Source organism: Primulina tabacum, chromosome 3 (genome assembly GCF_025594145.1).
Source record: "Primulina tabacum isolate GXHZ01 chromosome 3, ASM2559414v2, whole genome shotgun sequence".
Taxonomy (NCBI): Eukaryota; Viridiplantae; Streptophyta; class Magnoliopsida; order Lamiales; family Gesneriaceae; genus Primulina; species Primulina tabacum.
The window spans coordinates 43,990,071-44,002,578 of NC_134552.1; the positions used below are offsets into that span (position 1 = coordinate 43,990,071).

The window sequence follows — 12,508 nt, forward strand, 5'->3', positions numbered from 1 at the left end:
CACTGTTCTTCATATGTGATAGATCTATCCCGTGGCAACAAAATATTCTGTGAGTGATATATAGATAAACAAGATTCCTAAGGGTATTTAATTCGAGTTCTTATTCTTTATTGGGACCCTGGATGTCACTGAGCTTCTGTTTCACTTTTTTTTTGGTTGAAGAGCTTCAGTTTTTTATGATACATAAAAGAACTCAAAAAATTTGATTCAAACTAAATATTTGGATACTTCTCTTTGCCGAGAATAAATTCCGGATGGCCGGATCTCTCTCATCCATTATCGAGGAACTCTTCCACATATCTCCATTTCGATAGCGCAAATCAGCCCACCAGTGAATGAAACAATGACTCTAGGAGCAGTGGCACATAGAAACGAAGATACATACAAAATTCATTCATAATTGGCCTTTCCCGAGGAATGTTACGGTATCAATTTAGACCGGTACCAACAGGTTTCGGGTGGGTGTTCGAGGGATACAGGACAAATTGGGATCTCTACCGGATTAGTCTGGTTACAAGCCTACTGGATGGAGGTCAATCCAACTCGGTTCCTAAGGATCAAGGACTGGGTTAAAACTGCATTATTAACTATTGTTCCTCAGATCAATTAACCACAAGAATGACTAACGAGAGAGAAATCATAGAGAGAATATGGCCAGCCAGGCTTTAAATTAAACATAATATGTCTTTCAATACTTGATATTCGATCCATTCAAATGCATATGATGAAAATTCCTTGTATTATCACCTTTTGAATAAACAAGAGGGTGTCAATTATAGCCCAGCCAAATAAAACTTGAGCATCTCCTCTTATCAGAGAAACAGGGTCAAATTCGTTACACAGGAATACCTAATTCAGAGATTTTAATGATTCTCTTATCCATCCCCGTCCTTTGTTGCCGTAGAAGTGATGCCATAGAAGCCACCTGATTAAACATAAGATATTAACAGAAGAAACTGCATCTATAGTACAGCAGACACCACATGATTGATTGAGAAACATGTGGCAAGACGCAAGAATATTAGGATGTAAGGGACTTACATCTGCCCGGAGCTTCAAAGCCTCTCTACCAGGAATCTCTCGCAGAAGATCCATCAGATCTAAATTAAAGAAAAAAATATCAACAAGAACAAGGTGACAAATTGATACGACCCAAAAATGATTTAGCAGAGAAATAACTAAGGAGACAAGTAAATAAAAAGGGAATCAACGTAATAGAGTTTAATACGTATGATATGCTATAATTTGCCCAGAGTTGGTACTGTACAAGGAATTTCACTTCCTTCAATTCCCTAGCAAAAGCTAGTTAAACAAGAGAGAACAAAATAATCGACAACCCCAACTCTAACCAACTCCTTTCTTTTTATAATCCCCTTTCCCCTTTCCCAAGCTACTACTTCTAAAATTCTCTTCATTACTGGCTGCTGATTTTCGCCCAATACATTTAGGTCCCTAACAATGTCGCCCTCTTGAAAACAAGCCTTGTCCTCGAGGCTGGGATCAATAAGTCGGTTGAGTTCAAATTGATTATCCTTCCTGCCACAGAGCGAAGCTCCATGTCCTGCTGCTATTCCATTCATCCCACGAAATTCCAAACTCAATCCGAAAATCATAATTGATTGGAAAATCCAATGAAAACCAAGTGTGGCTGGAATTATAACCCCACATACCAGCTGGTCTACCTCTGATTCAACCGTATCGTGTGTAAAATTGTCTTCAAAATAGTCATCGATGAAGCTCACCAAAATCCAGAAGTCCTTTTTCCCATACAGGAGTTCAATTCTTGATGGAGCCACAATCTGGATTGTAATAACCAAGTCAAATGTTATGTTTTTGCTTTTTATTATGTCAAACATTCAGCCCTACCAAACAATGTCCTGACTAAAGGAGGTTCAATTTTCCAGGCATGATGATAGACTCTGGTAGCCTTGTTCACATCAGTTTTCCACCTCCATTTGATCCAACAGGATGCATGTAGATACCAGCAGTCCAGCCTAGTTGGCTCAATCTGATGACCAAGAAAAACTAAAACTCCATGTCGAACCTCCATTCCAAAACAATAACCAGATTTTTTTGCTTTACAACGGAAGCCACAAAGGATGTTATGCCATTTTCTAGCCTTACTAAGTGTGATTTGGCCAAGGGTCCCCTCAACTCTCCAATTATCAACTCTAGGCCCGATAGCCCATTCCCTGTCCATCAGCTCTAACCCATCTTGATGCTGCCCAACACTCATCCCTCCACAATGAAGCCCTAAATTCTGCTCCATTTCTGAAACATTAAACTCATCCACCCTCTTTCCTTGTAACGATGCAACATCCCATCCACATGGTCTAACAGGACTACATGCCTGTAGTCCTTCATTTGTTCGTAATGTAAGAACGCTGTTATCCATTGGATAGCGCAGAGGCTGTATGCCTATAATCATCATCTTCTTTGCTGCCAACGATTAAACTCCAGGCTCCAAAAATTGCAGTTGGGCCATGGGCCAATTCTTCTCTCCAATAATTAATTATGAGCCGTACAGAATAATAGCCCATAATTTGAATTTCAGTCCCAACCCATTCTTGTGCCAACCCACTCTCCTTCTCAATCAGCCTTGTAAGTATCGACTTCTTCATCGGTGAATCCAGGAGCTCACCCCACACCTCCTTTTCCTGCAGCTCTTCCACTACCTCCTCCTGTATCAACATCGAGACAAAACCATCTTGATTCACCACCTTCCTACCACTGTATCTTCCGATTGATTTTAGGACTCCACTATCTAGGTATTCCCCTCTTATTTCTCGCATCGTCTTTTGGGTAGAACATATCACATGGATTTTGGATTATCCTCAGAAATATTCTCGGGAACTCGTGTGTTCTCCTCCTTTTTAACTACAGAGAATGCCATAGATTTCTATGCACACTCTGCTTCATTTCCTCCCAATAACCTTTATCCCAAACTAGGAACGCTGATTCCATGGTTCGATTGCCCGTGTCCCACAGTCAAGCCCCTTGCTCAAACTCTCCTCTTCTACAAAATTTACTTTTACTTTGTTAATGGACGGGTTACTCTCTATGCTTCTACTCTGAATAATCTTTTCAACCAATTTTTTGGCTTCCAGAAATGACTCTTCATTCCCTTTGAGTATAGCCAAAATAGGATTGAGTATATTTGCGGATAAATCTTCACCTTATTCTAACATAAGAGTCATCACTCTCTAGGAGCTCATAAATGATTTTTGAGTGACCAGTTCTTATAGCTCTCAGAAAATGCTGAAACATCTCAGTAATAATCTGATTGCATTCTAAATCCAACGTGAGAACACAAGATCTGACCTGAACCAGTTTCAGGAATAGATATCCTCTTCTGATAAGATCTGCTACATAAGTCTGACAATCCCTCAAAAGATGAAACAATCAATTGGAACACCTCCTTCAGTTCTTCATCATCATATGGAGCTTCTGGGGCTGTGATTGTAACGATCTCACCAATGCCACAGCTACTCCTACTTTTACATTATCATTAGAATGCTTCAAAAACTTTTCTGCTATCAATGCATTAATCAGTGGTGAAAGAGCACTTCACATGGAATTGGCTTGAGATGTTCCACCTTCGACAGAAATTTCTCAATTCGATCAAGAAGAGATAGTAGTTCATTAAGAGAATACAGAGGCTGAGAAAGAATGTTCCCAGCAGCTGTGAGATGGTCTTCAAGATTCATATTTCTTCAATTTGTGTGGAGGCCTTTTCTCGTTCCTCGACTCAGATTCGGCAAGTCGGACAAATTGTCACGACCCCAAAATGATTTAGCAAAGAAATAACTAAGAGACAAGTAAATAAAAAGGGAATCAACATAATAGAGTTTAATATGTGTGATGTGCTATAATTTTCCCAGCGTTGGCTCTGTACGAGGAATTTTACTTCCTTCAATTCCCTAGCAAAGCTAGTCCTTAGCAAAAGTTAGTTAAACAAGAGAAAACAACATAATCAACAACCCCAACTCTAACCCCTTGAATTTTTGGGCTATCTTTCAAGTGTGAAAATGAATCTTTCCGTGGTTCGGAACTCCTTTCTTTTTATAATCCCTATAACGTCCCGAAAATTTGAAGGTTCACGTGAACCACATGCATACAAGTTATCAAACTTCTTGTATGTTTTATTAAATGGTTTTATTGCAACAAATGCATGTTTATTGCATGAATATGTGTTTTAATTCATGGTTTATTAAAGTTTCATTCATAAGGGCTTTTAGCAGTTTTCGCGCTCGAACGAGGAACGGAAAATGATGATAATTAAGGAAAAATGTTTTTATTAAATAATTAGTTTTAATTAATTAATATATGGTGTATTTAAATGTGATTTTCGAAAATGAGCCTTGGTCGGACATTTTTACCTGCCGGGTCATATTTTTAACCAGTACGCAAATTTCAATGAGTCGGAGGACTTTTTGAGGGTTCGGGCAATATTTTCAAAAACGTACCTAAAAGAAATATTTTTCGGGAGTGTTATTGGGCTTGATGGGATTATTTTATTGCTTAATGGGCCTAAAATCCTTTTACACCTCTAATTTTAATTAAGGGCCCATTAGTGTGTTATCATCTTAACCTAAACCTAATTTATCAACCCAAAACCTATTTTATAATCACTTGACAGCCCCCTTCATTTCCAGCAGCCATTCTCACGAAAAAACAGCAGCCTCCTTCAAGTTTTTCCCAAGTTCTTCAAAGAAATCCTTCCCCGTCTCTCCGGTGCAAGTTCAACGCGTTGACATCTAAGGTTGGTTCGAGCGTATAAACGCAAAGGCACGCCATGAATCTTATTTTTCTCATCATTCACGCTATTTACTGCTGATGTGTGTGTGTTTGCATGAGAAATTAATTGTTCTATCATGTAATATCCTTTTTACAAAGTTTTGACATGAAATATGCATTGTTGGATACATAACTCACGTTCTCCTTTGATTTTGTGTAAGGGGCTGCCATGGCTAAGTGTCAAGGGGCCGAACATGTTGAGAATGAAGGGGATTAAGTGCTGGAGTCGAGGCTTGGTCGGCTTGGGTGAGGGCCGATCGGCTTTGCGTTGAAGAACCTAGGGTCTTTGTGGCTAGATCGAGAGAATAGGGTGATGCAGCCGTGCTTGGCTTGATTCCAGCCAGGAAGCTGACCCTATTGGGTCCGTGACAGGGCTGGGAAAGGGCTGTGAACAGCTGGTCACGAGTTGGGGTTGATCGAAGGTGGTCGAATGTAGGTGGCCCTCGTTTCTTTTGAGTTGTTCTGTAATTATCGTGATCTTGCGTGCTTGACTAGTGGTGCTGGTCCAAGCTGGCTCACATAAATGTGGTCGTGGTCCTAGAGTGTCGGGTTGAGGGCTGGACACGTCGGATTTTAGGCTAGGATCGATAAAATGCGGTTTGGTGCAACTAGGGTTACGACTTGTGCGCGCTGGAAATTTCCAGCAACTTTCAGGCGTGGTTCGTAGGTCCTAAGGGGTCTGGAACAAGTAATTTAGGGGCTGGTCGTGTAGGTTCAAGTTAAGTTTTAAGTTGGGAGAAGTTTGGTTGAGTTTCGGGTTGATTCGGGTTAAAACCGGGACCCCGGTCCAAGTTTTAAAACGAATCGTATAAGTTACGGAACGGGCTCTAGGATACCTCTAGGAAATATTTATAATTATGTTTTTAGGTGTTTTAGGGAGTTGGGTTAGCTTCGGGTCGAAATTTTAAGGTCCAGGCATAAAACGGTCATTTAGGGATTTCCAGAGGCAAAATGGTCATTTTGCACCCGGGTCGAGTTAGCAGTCCTGACAGAGCCCTAAACACGATTTGACATGTTTTAAATGTTTATGTTATCATTCATATGAATTTTTATGAAATTATGAAAAATTCGTTGCATGCTTGATTTTAAGGAAAATTACATATATGCATGATTTTGATAAGTGATGAATATGATGACACGTTTTGAAGGAATGGAGTTGGTTGTGACTAATATGTATATGTATACGATGAGCTGTAAGATCAAGGCTCAGTGGATGGGATAATATTATCGCTGATGTCCCCGCCGTCGGGTACCACGGTTATACGTAGATGGATCCATCGAATAGAACTGATACGATAAAGCTGATACGAAAGTCACAACTAATGAATGGAATTTAATTAAAGAAATTGAACACGTACATGATGATATGTTGAGACATGCTTTGACACGTATGCTCTATTATGTTTACGTTTACGCTTTAAAGATCATGAAATGTATTTTTATTATGGTACTTTTCACTGTTGCCTTCTATGTATATGTACTTGCTATAACGGTTCAGGTGTGTTGCGTATTTAGACTCACTAGGTGTGAATGATGCAGGTGAGCATGATGATGTGGAGACTGGAGGCGCTGAAGACTGAGTAGGCGGAGCTGAGTGGTGTACTGGATAACCCAAGGACCTTGCGTTTTTCAACATAATATGTTTATGAGACATGGGTTTAAGCAACATGGTTAAATGTTTTGAATCTTGGCTTACGTTGTTGATTCATCGGACTGCTGTTATCTGTTCGAGTTTCTCTTTTAAATCAATAGACTAGGAGATTGATTTCTTTTTAAAGATTTCACTAATTGCAGTTATTTTTATTCAGAAGTTGAATTACCTTTTAAAATCATGTTTAACTTATTTAAATGTTTTTGAGCGCGTGTATTTTCCGCCTTAGCTCAGCTTTTAAAAAAAATGTTTCAGTACAATTTTAAAATGAGCAGACATTTCAATCCTTTTCCTCTTTCCCAAGCTAATAGTTCTAAAATTCTCTTCATTACTAGCTGCAGATTATGGCCCATATCATTTTGGCCCAATACATTTAGGTCCGTAACACAAATGAACCGCATGATATCCATAAAAAAACTTAATTCATGTTACTCATTTGCATCATTCAAAAGAAAGTGAAATAACCAGGCCAGAGTTTGTGGAGAAAAATAAATCATAAAGAAAGTTGTCATTCTCCGAGTACTAACCCCTAGTTTTCAACAAACCACCAGCAACAAAATCACTCAGTAGCACTCACTTTCTTCATTGTGAATAAAAAGCATGAAGCTATAATTTGATGGGGTCCCATATCATACATACAGATAGCTACAAAATTCTGAAGCTATCAGAAAACATCCAACTCATCAAGGCTCATTCAAATTCCTAATATCAAGCAAATGCTGCTTATACAAATCATTCTTAGGAAAAAAACTCACTAATTCAGCACGTGTCCTAGCTTGCTTAAGGACTCAGGTACAAGCAAATAACTGATGTTTTTCATATTATTTACGTCATTCAGAACTTACCTTCAATCTAATTTTTAAATCTGTGTTCATAATGAGCTCAAGTGGAGCTTGACCAACTTTGACATTTCAAGTTCAGAGCTTCAGAAAAAATAATAGAAATATACAGCTTTTCACTCCTTATATGAAAATATTCATCTATCTCAGAAGTTCTTGACAATTGCAAATGCGTAACTGAAACTACTAAGCTGGTAATAGTAATAGAGCTGATCTTGTCTCCTTGACTAATATAAAAATCGGCAAGGCAAGACAAGTCAAAGCGAGAATAAGGAAATGCAAAGAAGTTTGTCGTAATTGTCGTGTTTGTGACCTTTAATAAGATCAAAAGAAAAAGGGTGTAACATACCGGCAGCTTTAGCTTCTGTTTTATAAACTGATCTTGCAAGATTTTGAATCTGAGTTCCCGTATTCCTACACATTGATTCACAGATTAGCTCCATAGAACAACAGATGTTAAACAAATATGCATCAAAGTGCTTCAAATAATGTTCTACATGAGGTTAGAATGGCCACGATTCATGTCTTTTTCAGCCAGCAATGATCTTTCGAGCAGTTTCTTGCTCTCCTTCTTCAGTAAGTCAACAGAAAGGCTCAACTCTTTGACATTCTTTTCAGCCCTGACAAATTGTGCCTGCAAACAGCTCTCATTATAGGTGTGCTAAAGTTCTAAGATACTCACAGGGAAGTTCTACAACTAAGCAGAATATATTGAAACGACTGGTGTGCACAACTGTGATAGAATTTATTTCCTCCATTCATAATATGAAAAACCATATGGTCGTGAAATTCAATACCTCTTCACTCTGAAGTCGACCCAACGTGTTACGAAACAAAAACCTTCTAGGCCCTGCCAACCACAAGCATTATTTGAACTATATACCAAAATGGGAGGGGGGGGGTGGGGGGGGGGGGGGGGGGGGAGGAAAAGAAAGAAAGAAAAAGCAGCAAATCTTATTAAAAAATATTTTTGGCTCCCTAATGCTGATCCATGACTAGCGCTATGTATCCTAATAATTTTGCATGTTGTTTTGAAGGACTTAGCCAGTTCATCTACAATATCAAGAAATTCCTTCATTACCAGAAATCTTTTGTTTTAGGTATTTCATAATTTCTCAATCATACCTAGCCTTGTTTCTCCTTCGGTCTATTTTTTTATGTTTTCTATATCTTGTGGGATGTGATGTCAGGAAGGAAGGATTTTTGCATGCCCAAAAAGATATCAACGTCACCCATCCAATTAACAGTTTGAAAATATCACAAACTTAAATAAGACAATGTAAACGCGAAAGATCAGTCTCAAACCTTCACAACACTGGGGCAGGAGGTTTGAGCAAGGATTCAGATACATAGTGGTGGAAAAAATTTATTTTTTTATACATGTCAAATTGTCAATAAGATAATGAAAATTGAGGATCAAAATTGAGTAATAGTGCCAGAGCTTCTACATGAAGTCGTTATATTTGTTAAAAAAAAATTACCGCTCGTGAGCACAGAAATCAAAATACATTTCATGAATCATAAAGACCAAAAAGGAAAAAGAAATAGCAGAGAGAAATATATGTGACAGATTCAGACTAAACCTCTTATCAAATTCAGAATTCGCATAGAAACTTCTTCACATTACTCATTCATAAGATTTCAGATTAACGTAAGAACAAGTTCCTCGTTTCCAATATGGTGATCACTTGTGGTCACTGGTGTTTAAACCATCACAAAACACAGAGCAAGGGGTAGGGTTTGTGCCCTAAATTTTCACCCATCCGGGGAAATGAATAAATTGTGAATGTTCATATATTGGACATAAAAGTATACCAGTAATGTTACATTTGTTTTACTATGTTTCAAACATCTTAATGTAATTGCAATACACATTATACACAAGAATTATGCAAAAACTTTCATTTGTTTTGTTATTATTCACAGTAATTTCCTACTTTGATTCGTACGTGCCTATTTGAAAGCTTGTGAAGGAAGCTAGGAGTTATAGCAGTTGGTTTAAAAGACATACCACTCATGAGAAGGAGAAAAATAGTAACAGCAACTCCACCTGCCAACACAGGGTGTTCATTTAAGCTCACCAATTCATCTGCATAGAAGCGGGTAGACCATAAGCAAATTGACATAACATAGCTTTTTTAAAAGAAGTATAATACTCTCGAAGTTAACAAATGAGTAAGCCGAATAGCACAAATCCATCAAATGTTGGCATGAAAATGACATTTTCAATTCAGCTGAAGAACCTCAAGGATGTGGATCGAGTAATATTAGGAAACCAGAAAGTTAGGCGACCAAGAGACTATGAATTACTCAATTCCGAAACGCGCTCAGACGATTGAAGTATGAAAATGGAATTTTGTAATATAATGAATATAAACAGACCTTTAACTTTGTGGAAGAAAGCCTCTTCATATGATCTGTACCAGTTTCCAACTTGGGGTAAAAGATCCTGCACAAATCCTCTTCGTAAAGACTGGAAAATCGAATGTTGAAAACAAACAAGTAGCGAATGCAAGTCCTCATGGTTACCTTGAGCGTGCGGAGGTGCGTGGAGGAGGATTGCTGAATGGAGCGGGCGGATTGAATGGCGGAGTGTGCAGACTCTTGGACGGTGCGGGGCAGCTCCGAAGATATGTAATTCTGCCATGATGGCGGTGGAGGTGACGATGAATCCGCCGGAGGCGCTTCTTCTGCCATCTTATGCCACAATTCTGGGCTCCAGTATTTTTATGAAGCGAACTTTATTTGGATTTCGAGTAATTATTTTTAAAATACTATAAGATTTGTTTTGGAAAATTTGGGTAAAAACCCAATTTGATCTGTATATGATATTTAACAAAATTTCAATTCCAATTTTTTTTGGACGCTCTCAAATTAATCATTAATCTTTAAAAAAAAAAATTCTCAATTCGTCGTCCAAACATAAATATTTTTAAAATATCTAAAATAACCCTGATTTAATTATTATTAAAAATACGTTAGAAAATACCATGAAAATGGTATGAAAGCCTAGTTTTTTATTTTATACATATAAAATTATTGTTATTATATAATATATTTTTGTTGAGAGAAGATTTTTATCAAATTATGGATCCGAATATTATTCGAGATTTATTATTTTCATAATTTATTTCATTATTTTGGAATAATTTAGTATTATATTCTTTTAAACTCTTGTGAGATCTTAGAAAAATCCAAAAGACGGTACAAAATTATGACAATTAACTATATTATGTACCACAACAAATTGAATATATACTTAAGAAACAAGAAGAAATTCAAACAAGGATCCAAAGCATTGAACATCAACTCGGTTCTGAAAATAAGATCTTGGGAGGAAAGTTATAACTCTCATTTAAATAATGTCAGAGTGTTGCAAAAAACTTTAACTCATGACGAGAAAATGATCAATCTAATCAAAACTATCTCATAGAAGAAATAATTCGATGACAATTATAGATCGGTTTCATTTACAACACTTTCTGCCCAAATTTCAGTCATTGCCACACAATTAGCAGCAATGAACAAGGGAAATCAATCGAATAATGAATTAGTTGTAGTGGAAACTGGAATGAAATCAGCTTATGAAGGTGCATTTATAGAGCAAACTCAGTTTGTGAACGATTGAAATTATATCAACTTTTGAGGTAATATTTTGCCCAATCATTATCTTGAGTTTGGTGTTGATGTGATACAAGGAGACGAACATGATGCTAAACTGAGAGAAATGACATTTCATGGTGCAAGAAATGATTGTCTTGGGATAGAAAATTTTGAGGCAAGGGATAGAGGTTGACAAGGTCCAGGTGAAAATTATTAAGAACTTGCCACCCACAACATCAAGAAAGGGAGTTAGAAGTTCTTAGGACATGCTGATTTTTACTTGCTTTTCATTAGAGATTTTTCAAAAATTGCTAACCTTTATCCTCTTTACTCGTGAAAGACGTGTCGTTTGATTTTAATTTTGATGTTTGCAGGCATATGAAACCTTGAAGGAACGATTGGTGATTGCACCTGTATTGGTTGCACCTGATTGGGACTTGCCATTTGAGATAATATGCGATGCTAGCGACACAGTTGTTGGTTTCATTCTGGGACAAAGGAAGAACAAGTTATTTTATACTATATACTATGCAAATAAAACCTTGAATGAGGCTCAACTCAATTACGCAACTACTGAGAAGGAATTGCTTGCTATAGTATTCACTTTTGATAAATTTAACTCATACCTTGTTCATCTAAAGTCGTCATGTACACTGATCACTCTATACTTAAGCACTTGATTGCTAAGAAGGAGGCCAAACCATGTTTGATTAGGTGAATCTTATTATTGCAAGAGTGTGACATCGAAATTAAGGATAAAAAAAGTGTAGAGAATGTGGTAGCAGATCATTTATCTCCCCTTGAACATGTTAGTGATGAATGAGTGGATCATCAGATAAATGATTGGTTCGCAGATGAACAATGATTTTTGATAAAAAAAAAAAAACCGTCAATGGTATGCGAACTTTGCTAATTTTCTTGTCACAAGTACACCACCCCCAAATTTATTACTTCACCGAAAAAAAAAATTCTTTTCTAACATGAAATATTATTTTTGGCAGGAACCAATTTTGTTTAGAATCAATGCAGATTCAATGATAAGGATATGTGTAGAGGAAGAAATGAGACAGATTCTGAGTCATTGTCATGACCATCAGGTATATGTTACTTTGGATAGATTAGAACGACATCTAAGGTACTTGAATATTCTCGCTTGCAATAGATGCCAACGAACATGTAACATCTTTAATCACCATGAAATACTATTGAATAACATCATTAGTGCGAGGTGTTCGATGTATGGGAAATAGATTTCATGAGACTATTTCTTGTCTTCTTTACAAAAAAATACATTTTTTGTGGCGGTTGGCTGTGTCTAAATGGGTAGAAGTAGAGGCTTGTGTGACAAATAATGCTCAAATGGTGTTGAAATTTAAAAAAAAAAACATTTTTAATCGATTTGGTACACCACGAGCAATCATCGGTGATGATTGCACCCATTTTTGACACAAACGTTTTGAAAAATTATTAAGCAAATATGGTGTCACATATAATGTGGGGACCCGGACGCTAATTCATTCCTTAATCGTCTTTAGGAATAATTCAAACAATTACAATAAACAGGGTCTAATTTAATTTTTTTTTTAAAATACAAAGCGAAACGTAATGTAATTCAATT

General features: G+C 37.1%; 1 protein-coding gene across 1 annotated transcript; it reads right to left on the reverse strand.

Annotated features, from left to right (window-relative positions):
* Window positions 1–640: 640 nt before the first annotated feature.
* On the reverse strand, window positions 641–10,074 carry LOC142541094 (RGS1-HXK1-interacting protein 1). Its single transcript, XM_075647659.1, has 8 exons — window positions 9,817–10,074; window positions 9,670–9,736; window positions 9,299–9,376; window positions 8,085–8,137; window positions 7,785–7,921; window positions 7,637–7,701; window positions 1,042–1,100; window positions 641–925 (listed from the first exon to the last, which is right to left on the reverse strand). The coding sequence occupies exons 1-8, from the start codon at window positions 9,982–9,984 to the stop codon at window positions 836–838; spliced, it is 717 nt and encodes a 238-aa protein (XP_075503774.1). The 5' UTR covers window positions 9,985–10,074; the 3' UTR covers window positions 641–835.
* Between the last annotated feature and the right edge of the window lie 2,434 nt (window positions 10,075–12,508).

Coding starts and splice junctions, on each gene's coding strand:
- LOC142541094 (XM_075647659.1), bottom strand. CDS start 9,984: ATGGCAGAAGAAGCGCCTCCGGCGGATTCATCGTCACCTCCACCGCCA. Junction 9,737..9,816: donor CGCACCTCCGCACGCTCAAG/GTAACCATGAGG, acceptor GGATTTGTGCAG/GATCTTTTACCCCAAGTTGG. Junction 9,377..9,669: donor TTTCTTCCACAAAGTTAAAG/GTCTGTTTATAT, acceptor GCTTCTATGCAG/ATGAATTGGTGAGCTTAAAT.